The following is a 19140-nucleotide window of genomic DNA, read 5'->3' as shown; positions in this document are numbered from 1 at the left end:
ATCTTTATGATAAAAATACAAAACAAAGCAAAAACAAAACAAAAAACAAATCTCTTGTTCTGTATTGAAATCCTGGCAATAGAACAAGTAGCCATTTGTAACAGCCATTTTAGCTAGATTAAAAATTCATAATACCACTAAAGCAAACTAGTTCAAGTGCTCCTTTGCCATGATTAAACTAATGACAGGTTGTAAAAAAAATTCAGGAATTCCTTGGCTAAAGCAAATATAAAAATCATAAATTTCTTTCTGTGACAGCTAATCATTATAAAGACAATGGTGGAGGTGTTTCATATAAATTCCTTCCCAAAACAAGTAAAGATATGCGGGCTAGGAACACAAACACTTCTATAGGTACAATGGTGACAGAAATGCATCCCAATGAGCTCAAGCAAGCACCATCTGAGCCTAAATGGAAGCATAAATTACACTTGTGTTAGCTTGTTAAGCATTATTTGAAGATGCTTTTCACATCTCATGTGGTTTCACAACTTAAAGATGCTTTTCCACGGGAAAATGTGTTACAAGAGTATAATGTTGACATAATATCCAGTGTACAGAGAAATTAGGTTACTAACGCAGCTGTTTTTATGAATGAGGACCAATACTGACCTTTTGTTTCAAGAGCTGTTTCATAATTAGCGAAGCCAAGAAAATTGATCTTCAACATACAAGATAGTGAAAGATCTAAAATCTCATAGCTCTTTTGCTAAGAGTTGCTGAAACTTTTCTTCATGTTCACAGTAATAGGGGCAAGAAGCAAAGGTCTGTTGAGTTTCTGATAACATTTTACCAAATTTCCATTTATTACACAGGCTTTACCTTTCACATCATCTCCCCATTCTTCTGGGCATTTCTACTTTATCATCTATAGACACAGCAATATAACTATTTTAATATATGTCAGAATTGAGCAGAGTGGTCAGAGTCAAGTCTGTCCTTGTTCTTACAGAGCAGACCATCAAAAGAATTTATCAGTGGTTTTTCTTTGCATTTTAAGAACTTGTGATGTGGACATGGAGGTGACGCTCTCTCACTCAGGATGAGGAAAATCTACATTATTAACCACTATAAAAATAATAGTTGTCTCCACCCTTGCTATTCAACATATGGGCCACAGGCCAGGAGCAGTAACGTCATCCCAGACCCACTGAGTCACAGCCCACATTTTTTTTTTTTAACATATTTATTGGAGTATAATTGCTTTATACTGTTCTATTAGTTTCTGCTGTACAACAAAGTGAATCAGCTATACGTATACTTATATCCCCATATCCCCTCCCTCTTGCGTCTCCCTCCCACCCTCCCTATCCCACCCCTCTAGGTGGTCACAAAGCACGGAGCTGATCTCCCTGTGCTATGTGGCTGCTTCCCACTAGCTATCTATTTTACGTTTGGTAGTGTATATATGTCCATGCCACTCTCTCACTTCATCCCAGCTTACCCTTCCCCCTCCCCATGTCCTTAAGTCCGCTCTCTACGTCTGCGCCTTTATGCCTGTCCTGCCCCTAGGTTCTTCAGAACCACTTTTTTTAAAATTCCATATATATGTGTTAGCATACGGTATTTGTTTTTCTCTTTCTGACTTACTTTGGTCTGTATGACAGACTCTAGGTCCATCCACCTCACTACAAATGACTCAATTTCATTTCTTTGTATGGCTGAGTAGTATTCCATTGTATATACGTGCCACATCTTCTTCATCCATTCATCTGTCGATGGACACTTAGGTTGCTTCCATATCCTGGCTATTGTAAATAGTGCTGCAATGAACATTGTGGTACATGACTCATTTTGAATTATGGTTTTCTCAGGGTATATGCTCAGTAGTGGGATTGCTGGGTCATATGGTAGTTCTATTTTCAGTTTTTTAAGGAACCTCCATACTGTTCTCCATAGTGGCTGTATCAATTTACATTCCCACCAACAGTGCAAGAGGGTTTCCTTTTCTATACACTCTCTCCAGGATTTATTGTTTGTAGATTTTTTGATGATGGCCATTCTGGCCAGTGTGAGGTGATACCTCATTGTATTTTTAATTTGCATTTCTCTAATGATTAGTGATGTTGAGCATCATTTCATGTGTTTGTTGGCAATCTGTACATCTTCTCTGGAGAAATGTCGATTTAGGTCTTCTGCCCATTTTTGGATTGGGTTGTTTTTTTTGATATTGAGCTGCATAAGCTGCTTGTATATTCTGGAGATTAATCCTTTGTCAGCTGCTTCATTTGTAAATATTGTCGCCCATTCTAAGGGTTGTCTTTTTGTCTTGTTTATGGTTTCCTTTGCTGTGAAAAAGCTTTGAAGTTTCATTAGGTCCCATTTGTTTATTTTGGTTTTTATTTCCATTTCTCTAGGAGGTGGGTCAAAAAGGATCTTGCTGTGATTTATGTCATAGAGTGTTCTGCCTATGTTTTCCTCTTAAGAGTTTGATAGTGTCTGGCCTTACATTTAGGTCTTTAATCCATTTTGAGTTTATTTTGTGTATGGTGTTGGGGAGTGTTCTAATTTCATTCTTTTACATGTAGCTGTCCAGTTTTCCCAGCACCACTTATTGAAGAGGCTGTCTTTTCTCCATTGTATATTCTTGCCTCCTTTATCAAAGATAAGGTGACCATATGTGTGTGGGTTTACCTCTGGCCTTTCTATTCTGTTCCATTGATCTATATTTCTGTTTTTGTGCCAGTATCATACTGTCTTGATTACTGTAGCTTTGTAGTACAGTCTGATGTCAGGATCCTGATTCCTCCAGCTCCATTTTTCTTTCTCAAGATTGCTTTGGCTCTTCGGGGTCTTTTGTGTTTCCATACAAATTGTGAAGTTTTTTGTTCTAGTTCTATGAAAAATGCCATTGGTAGTATGATAGGGATTGCATTGAATCTGCAGATTGCTTTGGGTAGTATAGTCATTTTCACAATACTGATTCTTCCAATCCAAGAACATGGTATATCTCTCCATCTGTTTGTATCATCTTTAATTTCTTTCATCAGTGTCTTATAGTTTTCTGCATACAGGTCTTTTGTCTCCTTAGGTAGGTTTATTCCTAGGTATTTTATTCTTTTTGTTGCAGTGGTAAATGGGAGTGTTTCAATTTGTCTTTCAGATTTTTCATCATTAGTGTATAGGAATGCAAAGGATTTCTGTGCACTAATTTTGTATCCTGCTATTTTACCAAGTTCATTGATTAGCTCTAGTAGTTTTCTGGTAGCATCTTTAGGATTCCCTATGTATAGTATCATGTCATCTGCAAATAGTGACAGCTTTACTTCTTCTTTTCTGATTTGGGTTCCTTTTCTTTCTTTTTCTTCTCTGACTGCATTGGCTAAATCTTCCAAAACTATGTTTTATAATAGTGGTGAGAGTGGGCAACCTTGTCTTTTTCCTGATCTTAGTGGAAATGGTTTCAGTTTTTCACCACTGAGAACGAGGTTGGCTGTGCGTTTGTCATATATGGTCTTTATTATGTTGAGGTAAGCTCCCTCTATGTCCACTGTCTGGAGAGTGGAGAGTTTTTATCATAAATGGGTGTTGAATTTTGTTGAAAGCTTTTTCTGCATCTATTGAGATGATCATACGGTTTTTCTCCTTCAATTTGTTAATATGATTTATCACATTGATGGATTTGTGTATATTGAAGAACTCTTGCATTCCTGGGATAAACCCCACTTGATCACGATGTATGATCCTTTTAATGTGCTATTGGATTCTGTTTGCTAGTATTTTGTTGAGGATTTTTGCATCTATGTTCATCAGTGATATTGACAGCCTGCATTTTAACAAGATCTCCAGGAGATTCATAGGCACATTACATTTGAGAAATCCTTGTCTAGAAGATGAAACTGATGATGAAATACTTCTAGTTTCTGTCAAGCTACTGCTGATGAATTACAACACTAATCAGTCAATCAATAATTGAGACGAAGGCTAATTAAGTTATTAAGCTTTTGAAATATTAGTTTCTTCCAGGTGAACAAAAATAATTAGGGAAATCCTTCATGAATGTTTAGTGAGTGTTCAGCAGAACTGGCTGATCCTAAAGCAACTGGGAAAAAATACAGAGATTTGTGACTTTAACTTATTTAATAAGTCATTCCCAAATTTCTATACGGGAATACTTACACTATGTGCTCCTTGAATGGTGCGGACTAAATTGAGCCCTTTCCAGACATAGATGTCGCCATTTAAAGCACCAGAGTAGGTGATGTCTTCTTTGGCACATGCAAGGCAAAGGATGGTCTGAAGATCCCCTGTTTTGCCAAATATCCCTCTTTTTGCAGTCAGGGCATTTCCACATAGTGTCCAAAACTAGAAAATAAGTGATAAAATAAATGGATCCAAGGAAAAAAGAGTATTCTGATGCACCTCATTATTGGTATTTATTTGCTAATGTTTCAATACATTTTACATAATTTGCTATAGGTGCACTAGATACACATAATTTAACTTGTTTTGTTATAACAGCAGAGAACTGCAAAACATTTTAGCCAACTACTAGCAGTAAAAAAAAAAAAAACTTATAACAATATTTTTTAAAGTTTCAAAGTTCCAAAATTCCAAAACTTTGCGAAATGTTTAATGTTCATTTTTTTGTTTAATTTCTTGTCAAGTTATAGCACTAGTATAGGTTCACTGTAGAGAAGTTTAGAAACAGAGAAAAGTGAAAAGAGGAAAATTGGAATTATTCACAACCTCCTGTTAACGTGTTGATATATCTTCTAGGTATTTTTGTTGCATATATATATATATATATATATATATATATATATGCATTTAGAAATAATTTCTAACTAAAAATTATATAAATCTTCACTGTAAAAACATTACTCAGAAATGTTTCTAAATATAAGTTATATTTCATATAGCCAAATAATTGACTAGGCTTTTCAGTTTTAGTTGCATAATTTATCATGTGGGAGACCATAAGCATAAAGGTTGAGCTGCTTTATAGACAGCAGCAGGGAGACTCCCATGGTTATGTAGAAATTAAGTATTTCACTCTGACATATTTTTTTTCAGTATGTGAACTGGTATAATTTCACTGCCATGTACGTAGCCTCTCACAATTTATAAAGGCTCTTTACATATGTTTAGTTATTTGATCTTCATAATACCCTTACGAATAGGCTAAGGCAGATATTATTATTACACCCATTTGGAAGGGAGAGAAAGAAGGCATAAGTGACTTGCCAAAGGTTCACAGGGGTTATACATGAGAAAGTATTGAAATATTTGCCTTGAGAACTTTAAATCCAATGAAGATACATATAAAACAAAAAAGATCATTTTAAGGCAGCATATTCAGACTGCATACAAGTGGTAAGGAAATTCGAAGATAGAGAACCATGTTGAATTAACTGGAGCAAGAATAGGATTTGGATTAGTGGTGAGGAAGAAACTGCATTGTGGTTTAGGAGAGCAGGATTAGGTGAATCCAAGTGACAGGAAATGTGTGAGGAAAAATTAGTGACAACCCTAATACTCTGTGCCTGCAGGAGAGGAAAAATGACGGTCCTCTCAGAGTAGCTGGGTATTCGAGGAAGCAGTTCTAGATGGATGCACCCCCCCCAGGAGGACCAGGACTCAGGCAGCTGTGGAGGTGGTGGCCCTTGGGGAGAATGAGAGAAAGATGTGCCATCATTTGAGACTATACAAGATTCTTCTCTCATTAAGTATCAACTCTGGTGATTTGTTTCTTTGGCTATTACTGTTTTTACAAAAAGGCACTAAAGTATACATCAAAAGAATAAGAACAATCTGGGGAAAGATAGTTAGGTATATGCTTTGGGAAAACATTTAAGTATTAACTTTGAACCTGAACAAACTATGAGACGTAAACAACTACTGGTAGTACCTACTGGTTGTACCTACATGCCAAAGAACTTGCTGTTCCATGGTGATGCTTAAGGCAGACATTTATCCTTCTATATCTCCCCATGCATGAAAATTAAAGGAAGCATAACTATTTGGTAATTATTATCCCTTTAACTTGGGATGTGTACTTTGGCCTGAGTTATTGAAATATTTCTAGATGGACAACCACAAAAAAGAGAGACTTATCCCTACACAAAGATTTTTCTGATGAAATCACCCAGTCAGATGGCATAATGTCAACATGAAACATTCCAGATAATTTAGAGAATCAGATGATTCTCTAAAAAGGCATATATAGCTGTAATGACAGGATAGGCATGAGATTTTCTGCAGAAAATGGCAAATCTGAGACATTATCTCTTCTTGAGAAGCACTTCATATTTGGAAAACAGTGACAGATTAGGGTAGCAACACACCATTAACTCCACATCAAATGAGAAGACATTGTTTATCTTCTCCAATCTCCATTCACAGATTGTAATGCAAATTCTGTTAGAACTGGCAGGTACTTGGGAGCTCATCTGGCCCTAAGTAATCCCTGAGGTCCCTTCTGTCTGTGACTAGAGAATGGAGAAAAAGCAATAATAACAGACAACAAACCTGGTAGACTCATTTCCTGTAAAACCAACCAAGCAGAAAATGCTCAACTGCTAACTGTTTTTCAAGCATTCATTTCAGATAATCATAATTTGCCTGTTTGCCAAACACTGGGGATTGCAAAATGAGGAAGGATTTTACCCTAGCTACAAAAACTTCACATAAAAATATTTTCTTGGAGTGCATCAGAGATTCTGCATTCACCTTGTGACTGGCATGATTCGTTTGATGTTAGGCAGCTTTGGGAAGAAAAGGTGGGGGTCCTGGAATTGGATGTAGAAAATACAGATAGTGAAAATAATTTGTTAAAGCCTGCTGAAATTTGTTGTGGATTTCCTTCTACACAAAATTAATAAAGAATAATGACAGAATTAATAAGGAATCTGCATTTGCAGATTCTTCCATTTGAGGTAAAAATGCTTGTTTTTGCTTAGAAAAATGCCTAAGTCTGCCGAAACGCAATTAACAAATTTAACAGGACAAACAGCTCTTAGTGTTTTCAAATGAAGTTCCAGGGTTTTATCTGTCTCTGCTTTTAGAATCAACTGATTAAAAGAGTTAACCAAAGATGGAAACAAACAGGGAAACTGGACGAATTTACCAATTAAAGCAGTTAATCTATTATCTTTGATAATCTAGTTGGGGGGTGGGGAGTTAAGCCAAGATAGATCATTAAAGAAATAACTGCTAAGAGAAAAGAGCTTGTCAAAGGGAGCTGGAAACGGAGTTTAAATCTTATCTGTGCCACTATTTTTGTAGTCCTAGGAAATGGGAAAAGAAATTAATATTATTGTGCCCCTACTGGTTCCATACACTGTTCAATGTAACTCTTAAATTCAGGAGGTAGTTATCCCTAACCCCCTTTTTATCCTGTCTTTTTTGTTTTTGTTTTTTTGGGAAAGAAAGAAATTCAGTCTCGGAGATAAAATAGCTTTCCCAGAATCAAGTAGAGGGAGACAGAACCAGGATTCAAAGTCAAACAACCTCCTAGGTCTTGGCTTCCTCACTGTGGAATATGCAAGTTGGCTGAAGGCTCCCTGGTCAGGGTCCCAGACTTCCAGAGAGCCACCATGGACTAATGGAATCCGGCTCATCTTGAGCTCATGTATTTCTTTGCTTGTGGCTGAAAGAACAACTCAGTGCCTCTTCCATATGTTACGATCAGAAACTCATGTTAGCAGATATATATCCTTGATTAATTAAAAACTGTTAAGGGAATTAAGATGTAATGGCTACCATGTATTTCATGGCCAAAATTTTTCAAAATATTTGTTCCCTTGGAAAGAAAATTAAGATGTTCTTTGGTGATGAAAAAGTTGATAATCTGTGAACACGTTAATGGGGCAAGGACCCTTCTGCTCCCCAGACCTATGATTCGATGGGTGACCAGTCCCTGCCTATTAACTCCTGACTGAAGGGCAACCCCTCCCCTGGGTTCTGCTGCCTTCCAAGCCCACCCTACCAAACTCACCTATCCATTAAGGCCCAGCTTAAATAGCATTCCTTCCTGAAACACTTAACATTCCTCTAACCAGTTGGGATCTCTCCGTTATCCCTAGAGAATTTTGGTTTTGCCTCTCTTACAGAATGTTCTATTTCAATGTTTTAATTGCTCAATTTTAAGCAAATTGAAAATCGGGTCAGTTTTTATTCTATCACATGGTACAAACTCAACTAATGTTTATCAAATTTAATGAGTTTTCTAGTCTTTCAGTTGGACTGTATAAATTATGAGAAAGGATCCTCCAACTACTGTTGAAGCAAAAAGTGCCTTCATTTCAGCAAACATAGTCTCAGGTTAAAATCAGCTCTCTGCACAAGGATTATAAAATGTTTATGAAGCCCTAAGGACATGTGACACCTCTGAAGAGTAGAACCTATAGACTTATCTTTTTGTCCCCTGCTTTTCCATTACTTTTTTCTTATTTTGGAAGAAATGCATGTTATTGTAAAATAATTCTAAAATAAAGGGAAAATTTAAAAACCATCAACTCACTACCCAAGATAACTGTTTAATGTTTTGAGATAGCCTTCCAATTTATTTCCTACACAAAAATATACTTTTAAAGTAAAAAAATCAAAGCCACAAATTTATCCCACCCAGAAATAGACTGTTAATAGATCTTAAATATGTCCAATAACATTAAATAATCCTCTAAAACATCACTTATGATTGCACAGTGTTTCTTCATATGGATATACCATATTTTATTTAACCACCTGAGGGCAGTTAGGGGGTTTCAGGTCGTCTTTTGTTTGGTTTTATTTGCTATTGATAAGTTATTCAGCAATGAACCAGTGCTTGGTTCATACTCCTAAGAATTTCCTTGGGATAAATTACAAGATATGAGATTACTGGCCGTGCTAACTTTGGCAGCACATATACTAAAATTGGGATGAAATTATTGTTTCAAAGGGTAGCAACATCTCTAAGGTAATTGACAGGTATTGCCAAATTTCTGGACTGAAAGACTATACTCATTTACCCTTCCACCAGCAAGGTTTGAGAGTGTTCATTCCCCAAATCTTTCCCAATACTGGATACATTTTAATCATCATTTTGATATATTAAAAACATTGTTATTTTAAAACGTCTATTCCTTAATAATTAATGAGAGTTAGCATTTTCATGTGTCTATTAGCAGACAATTGACAAAAATAAAAATATTGTGGACATTCTTTGTCCATTCTATAGATTTGCTAGAATTCTTTATATTTCAAGAACAAGCCAACGTTCTATGCTTGTTGCCTATACTTTGCTAGTTTGTGGTCTGCCTCTTTTGTTTCTTGGGGGTAGTGGGAAGGTAAACAGAATATTTTAATATTTATATAGTTGAATCTATAGTATTATCCTTTGATGGAAGAAATTTTCACCTATTAGGGTGTGGGGAAGCCATTCTGGCTTATACGTGATTTGGCCTGAATTTTATGTGAACTAGAACAGCCTGACTTATGGCCTGTCAAACATACATTGTACATTTGCTTTAACCATTAAAGAAAAGAATGCATTATCCAGAAGTAAAGAATGTCCTCTTTGAACATAGGAGTAAATGCCTCCCCTTCCATGATGCCCATGTTAGTACTCCTTCGAAGACAAAGTTCCCTTCCCAGAGGTCAAGGTCATGCTGACTCTCTGTGTATGTGCTAATCTGAAACTACACATCTCTGTTGAAAGCTTGAAGGAATGTACCCTGTCACGTTTGATGTATGTATGTTCTTTGTTCATACAAAATATAAAACTGTGTTGAAAACCATGTTTCTCCAGAGTGCTTTCTTCCTTGGTGGAGACTGCACTCCCGGGCTAGTCCTCAGCTTGGCTGAAATAAAACTCCCTTCTATTCCTTACTGTAGATTGTTTATTGGTTATTTGTGTCAAACACCTTTATGGTTTCTTTACTTGCTTTTACATTTAGAAACACCTTTCTCCAACCTGAGAGAAATTAAATATTTACATATATATTCCTCTATTTTATAGTTTTTTTTAACATTTAACTCTTTAATTCATAAATAATTTTAGTATATGCTATGAAGTAATGACATACAACTAGAATAATAAATGTTTCTAGTGCCCACTTGTCAGATGTACTATTATTATATTCTAAATTGTCATACATATTAAGGTCTATTTCTCAGCTTAGTTTCTCTTTTGTTGGTGTTTATTTATCCTTACCCCAGTCTTGTACCATTTTAATTTTTGAAACTTCATAATACGCTTTAGTAAATTGTAGTGCATTTTCTTTTTCATTATTCTTTTTTGTGCCAAAGTTCTTGGTTATTCTCACTCTTTCATTCTCATAGATTAACTTAGAATAACTTAAAGGGAAATGTCAGATAACAATAAAGCTTATAAAGATTTCAATTGAACTTGTATTAAATATAAATTAACTTGGAGATAAATAATGTATTTATAATTTTTACACTTCATGTCCGGAATCAAAGTTGTCTCTCTCCATTTGCCCAAGTCTTCTTTTACATTCCTCTATAAAGTTTTATAATAGTTTTTAAATTAGGTCTTGCATATTTCTTGTTATGTTTATTTCTGAGCATTTTATCATGTGTCCCTTTTAACCATTAAGTAGGAATAATGTGAAGGATCATGAAAAACTAGACTAAAAGAAGAACAAAAGAACTGGGAAACAGGAGGAGTTGGTTGGAGGAGTAACACAGACATTTACTCTGTTCACATAGAAATGCACCATTTTTGTAGCAGCAGAGATCCACACATGCTCTGTTCAAGCTAGTGGCCCTTACACTCTTTCCTTTATGGACTTTAACTTATATTATCTACAAACCTACAGACAGAAGATCCTGGGCCGTATCCCAGGGTCCAGGAGAAATTTTTGCTATGTCAGAGGAAAGGATGTCTATGGTGTTAATTTTGCTACCTGTGTAACAAAATAGAGAGGAGCAAATAGACAGAGGCAGGTCGTGCTCCACTAGTAGTATTCCAGGCTGTGTAGTCTACAGGAGGAGAGGCATTTAAAAGCCAATGGCCCAGGTAGGTTTGTACTATGTATCCCTCTCCTTCTAGGTCCAACACAACATGGCATCTTTCTTCTAAAAGAACACATCAACATGTCAAAAAGTTTTGACATGCAATATGTATAAACATTCATAATGAAAAAACTTAATTCACAAAATTAAAATCAGAACTGTTTTAAAACATGCAATCCTAAAAGTATTATGAGTTTTCTGTCTTCTGTATAATATTTAATTAACATAAAGTTTCCTTTTCAGCTGCCTGCTGAGCACTTGGCTTGATTGTTTTTATACTGCATTTCTAAAAGGGAGGCCCATCACCTGATGTTAGTGTGCTCTGGGATCAGAGATGCAGGTAAGAAGCCTCCAGATTTAAGGGGAAAAAATGTAAAGTCAAGCAGTTTCTCAACACCAAATTATATATATAAACATCTGGAATTATTTTCATACAAGGTACCAAAATTTCTTTATAGTAACTACTTTACCTTTATATGTTTCACTCCACAGCTAACCACTCTGTTTGGCTGATATGGATCCCAGGAAATATCAAAAATCTGTTTAAAAAAGACAAAAAGTTGCTCTGTTGATCATTCATGTGTTTTTGCCTTCTTTCAGATACTGTCCAATTGCCAAGACTCTACCCTAACATTCAGAGCACAATGTTACCTACCCAAATGGAGTATTTGGCTATGGAGATGAGTCAGGAATTGCTAATACACATTTTAGCACCTTGTATCTACTGACCTTAGTCCTGAATGAATAAGTAATAAATAACCACAATCATTGAGAACAAACTGGTATCACATTTTTAACTTTGTCCATCCAAGGTAAATAAACTGTGATGATTTAGGATAGTTTTTTGATCAAATTTTTGGTGGCTCTCCACAATGTTAATAACACTCTTTTGAGACAGCTTTACAATGAAAACAAAGAGAATGGCAATTGTTTAAAGTGCATATTCCCCCAGCCCATGTCAGAGATTCTGATTTAGTGGATCGGAAATTAGGTCCAGGCACATGCATTTTAAAACACAGCCCAGGAGATTCTGATGCAGGTGGTCCACGGACCACATTCTGTGAAGCTCTAATAGAAAGAAGGACCAATTGCAGGGGCAGAGACTAGACTAGAGAAAGAGGCTGCTAACTTCTCATCAAGTAGGAAGCTATTGCTCCAATCATCAGACAAAGAAGGAGGACCTTTGGTTAGGTAGAAAGGAACAATTATTGACCACAGAAACAGTGCTGAAGAAAGAACACTTGGTCTAAGGACCAAGTATGAATAAGGTCCAAGTACCCATTTTATCTATGCGAGCTCAGGCAAGTCTTAGCATCTCTAACCTTAACCTCAGCATCTCAAAAATGAATGAATGACACCATCTCAGTTCTGTTGTGAGGTCAATTAAGATAATGTATGTACGATCATTTTGCAGACTACAAAGCACTGATTATACAAATTAGTGCTAGGGGCTAAGTATTTTAGCCACTAAAATAATCTTGAAAATAATCATTTGCCCATAAGCAACCAATAATAATTTATACTGACCTCAACAATAAAGAGTAAAACTGTGTGATACAAATTATGGAGTCTGGGAGAACAGTGTTCTAAAAGCAGTATTTCATTAAAACATTCTAGGCTCCTAAAATTACAGAGTTCTCACTAGATAGCATTGTACTTTTTACAATCTACTCCTAACTGGAAAATGTACAGTTCATCAGCAAAACAACAGGAAATTCATGTATTGATCCAGTCCAATTCAACCACTTTGTAAGATAAGATATAATGGGATCACAGAACAGCAGAAACAGTAATATCCAAAATGCAAGGTATGAGCAGGAGACAAGATGGTAGAGTAGAAGGACTTGAGCTCACCTCCTCTCATGAAAACACCAAAATCACAACTAACTGCTGAACAACCACCTACAAAAAATACTTGAACCCACCAAAAAAGATATTCCACACCCAAAGACAAAAAAGAAGCCACAACAAGACAGCAGCAGGGGCACATTCATGATATAATCAAGTGCCATACCCACTGGGTGGGAGACCAAAAGCTGGAAAATAATTATATCACAGAGGTTCTCCCACAGGAGTGAGAGATCTGAGCCCCATGTCAGGCTCTCCAGCCTGGGGGTCTGGCATTGGGAGGAGGAGCCCTCAGAGCATTTGGGTTTGAAGGCCAGTGGGACTTGAGTGCAGGAGCTCCACACGACTGGGGGAAACAGAGACTCCACTCTTGGAGGGTGCACACAAGGTTTCATATGCACTGGGACCCAGGGCAAAGCAGTGACTCCATAGGATCCTGGGCCAGACCTACCTGCAGGTCTTGGAGGCTCTCCTGGGGAGGCAGGGGTTGGCTGTGGCTCACTGTGGGGGCAAGGACACTGGTGGCAGAGGCCCCAGGGAATATTTATTGGCATGAGCTCTCCCAGATGTTGCTACTTTGACACCGAGATCTGGCCCTACGAAACAGCTTGCAGGCTCCAGTGCTGGGATGCCTCAGGCCAAACAACCAGTGGTGGGGGTGGGGGGGAACACAGCCCCACCCATCAGCAGACAGGCTGCCTGAAGTTGTCCTGAGCCAACAATCACCTATAAATTCACCCCTTGACAGGGCCCTGCGCATCAGAGGGACAAGACGCAGCTCCACCCACCAGTGGGCAGGCACTAATCCCTCCTACAAGAAAGCTTCCACAAGCCCCTGGACCAACCTCACCCACCAATGGGCAGACACCAGAAGCAAGAATTACAGTCCTGCAGCCTGAGGAACAGCGACCACAAACACAGAGAGTTTGACAAAATGAGATGGCAGAGAAATATATTCCAGATGAAGGAACAAGATAAAACCTCAGAAGAACAACTAAGTGAAGTAGAGATGGTCAGTCTACCTGAAAATGAAGTCAATCTACCTGAAAAAGAAGTCAATTTACCTGAAAAAGGAGGGCATGGCATGATATATTTAAAGTGATGAAAGGCAAAAACCTACAGCCTACGAGAATACTCTACCCAGCAAGGCTCTCATTCAGATTCAGTGGAGAAATCAAAAGCTTTACAAACAAGCAAAGGCTAAGAGAATTCAGCAACACCAAACCAGCTTTACAACAAATGCTAAAGGAAATTCTCTAGCTGGAAAAGAAAAGGTCACAACTAGAAACAAAAGAATTACGAATGGGAAACCTCACCAGTAAAGGTAAATGTACAGTAAATGTAGGAAATCATCCACACACAAATATGATACCAAAACCAGCAATCATGAGGAGAGTACAAATGCAGGATATTGGAAATGCATTTGAAATTAAGAGACCAGCAACTTAAAACAATCTTGTATATATATATAGACTGCTATATCAAAACCTCATGGGAACCACAAACCAAAAATCTACAATAGATACACACACAAAAAATAAAAAGCAACCCAAACACAACACTAAAGATGGTCATCAAATCACAAGAGGAGATCAAAAGAGAAGAAAAAATACCTACAAAAACAAATCCAAAACAATTAACACGATGGCAATAAGAACATACATATGGATAATTACCTTAAGTGTAAATGGATTAAATACTCCAACCAAAAAACACATACAGACTGAAAGTGAGGGGATGGAAATATCCCATGTAAACGGAAATCAAAAGAAAGCTTGAGTAGCAATACTCACATCAGACAAAATAGACTTTAAAATAAAGCCTATTATAAGAGACAAAGAAGGACACTACATAATGATCAAGGGATAAATCCAAGAAGAAGATATAACAATTGTAAATATATATGCACCCAACATAGGAGCACCTCAATATATAAGGTAAATGCTAACAGCCGTAAAAGCAGAAATCGACAGTAACACAGTAATAGTGGGGGACTTTAACACCCCAGTTTACATGAATGTACAGATCATCCAGACAGAAAATCAATAAGGAACCACAGGCCTTAAATGACACATTTGACCAGATGGACTTAATTGATATTTATAGAAAGCAGCAGAATAAACATTCTTCTCAAGTGCACATGGAACATTCTCCAGGATAGATCACATGCTGGGCCAAAAATCAAGCCTCAGTAAATTTTTAAAAAACTGAAATCATATCAAGTATCTTTTCTGACCACAATGCTATGAGATTAGAAATCAATCACACACACACACAAAAAAAAAAAAACTGTAAAAAACACAAACACATGGAGGCTAAACAATATGTTACTAAACAACCAAAGGATCACAGAGGAAATAAAAGAATACCTGGAGACAAATGACAATGAAAAGATGACAATCCAAAAACTATGGGACGCAGCAAAAGCAGTTCTAAGAGGGAAGTTTATAGCAATACAATCTTACTTCAGGAAACAAGAAAAATCTCAAATAAACAACTTAATCTTACACCTAAAGCAACTAGAGAAAGAAGAACAAACAAAACCCAAAGTTAGTAGAAGGAAAGAAATCATAAAGATCAGAGCAGAAATAAATGAAAAAGAAATGAAGGAAACGACAGTAAAGATCAATGAAACTAAAAGCTGGTTCTTTGAAAAGATAAACAAAACTGACAAGCCTTAAGCTAGTCTCATCAAGAAAAAAAGGGAGAGGGCTCAAATCAATAAAATTAGAAATGAAAAAGGAGAAGTTACAACTGACACTACAGAAATACAAAGGATCATAAGAGACCACTACAAGCAACTATATGCCAATAAAATGGACAACCTGGAAGAAATGGACAAATTCTTAGAAAGGTATAGCCTTCCAAGACTGAACCAGGAAGAAATAGAAAATATGAACAGACCAATCACAAGTACTGAAATTGAAACTGTGATTAAAAATCTTCCAACAAGGCTTCCCTGGTGGCGCAGTGGTTGGGAGTCCGCCTGCCAATGCAGGGGACACAGGTTCGTGCCCCGGTCCGGGAGGATCCCACATGCCGTGGAGCAGCTGGGCCAGTGAGCCACAGCTACTGAGCCTGCATGTCTGGAGCCTGTGCTCTGCAATGGGAGAGGCCGTGGCGGTGGGGGGCCCGCGCACCGCGATGAAGAGTGGCCCCTGCTCGCCGCAACTGGAGAAAGCCCTTGCACAGAAACTAAGACCCAACACATCCAAAAATAAATAAATAAATAAATTTATTAAAAAAAAAAATCTTCCAACAAACAAAAGTCCAGGACCAGATGGCTTCACAGGTGAATTCTATCAAACATTTAGAGAAGAGTTAACACCTATCCTTCTGAAACTCTTCCAAAAAATTGCAGAGGAAGGAACACTCCCAAACTCATTCTATGAGGCCACCATCACCCTGATACAAAAAAACAGACAAAGATACCACAAAAAAAGAAAATTACAGGCCAATATCACTGATGAACATAGACACAAAAATCCTCAACAAAATACTAGCAAAGATGAATTGGGAGACTGGGATTGACATATATACACTACTATGTATAAAATAGATATCTAGTGAGAACCTACTGTATAGCATAGGGAACTCTACTCTGTGCTCTGTGGTGACTTAGATGGGAAGGAAATCTGGGAGGAAGGGGATATATGTATATATATGGCTGATTCACTTTGCTGTACAGCAGAAACTAACACAACATTGTAAAGCAACTATACTCCAAATAAAAAAAAAAAACAAACCTATGATCACCTCAGTAGATGTAGAAAAAGCTTTTGACAAAATTCAACACCCGTTTATGATAAAAACTCTCCAGAAAGTGGGCACAGAGGGAAACTATTTAAACATAATAAAGGCCATATATGACAAACCCACAGCTAACATCATTCTCAATGGTTAAAAGCTGAAAGCATTTCCTCTAAGATCAGGAACAAGACAAGGATATCCACTCTCGCCATTTTTATTCAACATAGTTTTGGAAGCCCTAGCCATGGCAATCAGAGAAGAAAAATAAAAGGAATCCAAATTGGAAAAGAAGAAGGAAAACTGTCACTGTTTTCAGATGACATGATACTATACATAGAAAATCCTAAAGATGCTACCAGAAAACTACTAGAGCTCATCAATAAATTTGGTAAACAAAAATTTTTTAACTTTGTATGGAAACACAAAAGACCCTGAATAGCCAAAGCAATCCTGAGAAAGAAAAACAGAGCTGGAGGAATCGGGCTCCCTGACCTCAGACTATACTACAAATCTGCAGTAATCAAAACAGTATGGTACTGGCACAAAAACAGAAATATAGATCAATGGAACAGGATAGAAAGTCCAGAAATAAACCCCTGCACTTATGGTCAATTAATCTACAACAAAGGAAGCAAGAATATACAATGGAGAAAAGACAGTCTCTTCAATAAGTGGTGCTGGGAAAACTGGACAGCTACATGTAAAAGAATGAAATTAATACACTCCCTAACACCATACGCAAAAATAAACTCAAAATGGGTTACAGCTCTAAATGTAAGACTGGATACTATAAAACTCTTAGAGGAAAACATAGGCAGAACACTCTTTGACATAAACCTCAGCAAGATCTTTTGGATCCACCTCCCAGAGTAATGAAAATAAAAACAAAAATAAGCAAATGGGGGCTAATGAAACTTAAAAAGCTTTTGCACAGCAAAGGAAACCATAAACAAAAGGAAAAGACAACCCACAGAATGGGAGAAAATATTTGCAAAGGAAGCAACCAACAAGGGATTAATCCCAAAATATACAAACACCTCATGCAGCTCCATATCAAAAAACAAACAACCAAATAAAAAAAAAATGGGCAGAAGATCTAAATAGATATTTCTCTAAAGAAGACATACAGATGGCCAAAAAGCACAGGAAAAGATGCTCAACATCACTAATTATTAGAGAAATGCAAATCAAAACTACAATGAGGTATCACCTCACACCAGTCAGAATGGCCATCATGAAAAATTCTACAAACAATAAATGCTAGAGAGGGTGTGGAGAAAAGGGAACCCTCCCACACTGTTGGTGGGAATGTAAATTGGTACAAAAGAATGTAAATTGGTATAACCACTATGGAGAACAGCATGGAGGTTCCTTACACAACTAAAAATACAACTACCATATGATCCAGCAATCCCACTCCTGGGCATATATCCAGACAAAACCATAATTCGAAATGATACATGCACTCCAATGTTCACTGCAGCACTATTTACAATAGCCAAGACATGGAAGTAACCTAAATGTCCATTAACAGAGGAATGGATAAAGAAGATGTGGTATAAGTACAATGGAATACTACTCAGCCATAAAAAAGAATGAAATAATGCTATTTGCAGCAACATGGATGGACCTAGAGATTACCATACTAAGTGATGTAAGTCAGAGAAAGACAAATATCACATGATATCACTTATATGTGGAACCTAAATAAATGATACAAGTGAACTTATTTACAAAACAGAAACAGGCTCACAGCCTTCGAAAACAAACTTATGGTTACCATAGGGGAAAGGTGGGGGGGGGGGGAATAAGTTATGAGTTTGGTATTAACATATACACACTACTATATATAAAATAGACCATCAACAAGGACCTACTGTATAGCACAGGGAACTATACTCAATATTGTATAATAACCTATATTGGAAAAGAATCTGAAAAAGAATGGATATATGTATATGTATAACTGAATCACTTTGCTGTACACCTGAAACTAATATAACATTGTAAATCAACTATACTTTAATATAAAATAAAAATTATATTAAAAATAAGTAAATAAAATAAATTGAGAATAAATACTGATATAATTTAATGTAGGAAAAAAAAAACCAAATGCAAGAATCACAAATATTTTCAACCTGTTCATTAAGTACTAAGTTAATACCAATAAAATAGCAGTAAGTTAATATCAATACCTGCGGGTAAAGCCCAAGCATCACTATACTCTGAAATCTGCCCAGGGGATTCTTATGTGTAGCCAGTGGTGGGAACCATTGCACCAGAGGGGTGCCAGGCCTCTTCCAACACTGACGTTCCATTGCTGATCACTCCTGGACTTTCTGAGGACTTAATACTCAAATACAATTTGCCCAAATGTTCAGTAAAAACTATGGGGGCCCCTTAAAATGAGAATTCTCCCTAGATGAATATGCCATTCATATAAAGAAATCTTTTAGAGTTCACACCATTCAAGAGGCAGTGAATTTACATTTAATTAGGGCCTCATTCTGCATGGAGTTATACTTTGCAGAAATACAGAACAACTAGGAATCAATGTAAGACAGTCATGCAAATTCA

At 36.9% G+C, this 19140-nt stretch overlaps 1 protein-coding gene across 1 annotated transcript in view; it reads right to left on the bottom strand.

Annotated features, from left to right (window-relative positions):
* EML6 (EMAP like 6) overlaps positions 1 to 19140 on the bottom strand; it is a 317613-nt gene that overhangs the window by 154825 nt on the left and 143648 nt on the right. The window contains exons 4-5 of the mRNA XM_068564158.1: positions 11433 to 11501; positions 4120 to 4305 (exon numbers count right to left, since the gene is read on the bottom strand). Of these exons, the coding sequence (XP_068420259.1) occupies positions 4120 to 4305; positions 11433 to 11501 (255 nt within the window). The remainder of the gene's footprint in view (positions 1 to 4119; positions 4306 to 11432; positions 11502 to 19140) is intronic.

The sequence above is a fragment of the Eschrichtius robustus genome, chromosome 15 (assembly GCF_028021215.1).
Source record: "Eschrichtius robustus isolate mEscRob2 chromosome 15, mEscRob2.pri, whole genome shotgun sequence".
Classification (NCBI taxonomy): Eukaryota; Metazoa; Chordata; class Mammalia; order Artiodactyla; family Eschrichtiidae; genus Eschrichtius; species Eschrichtius robustus.
The sequence above is the reverse complement of the archived record's forward strand: the minus strand, read 5'-3'. Positions and strand labels throughout refer to the sequence as shown.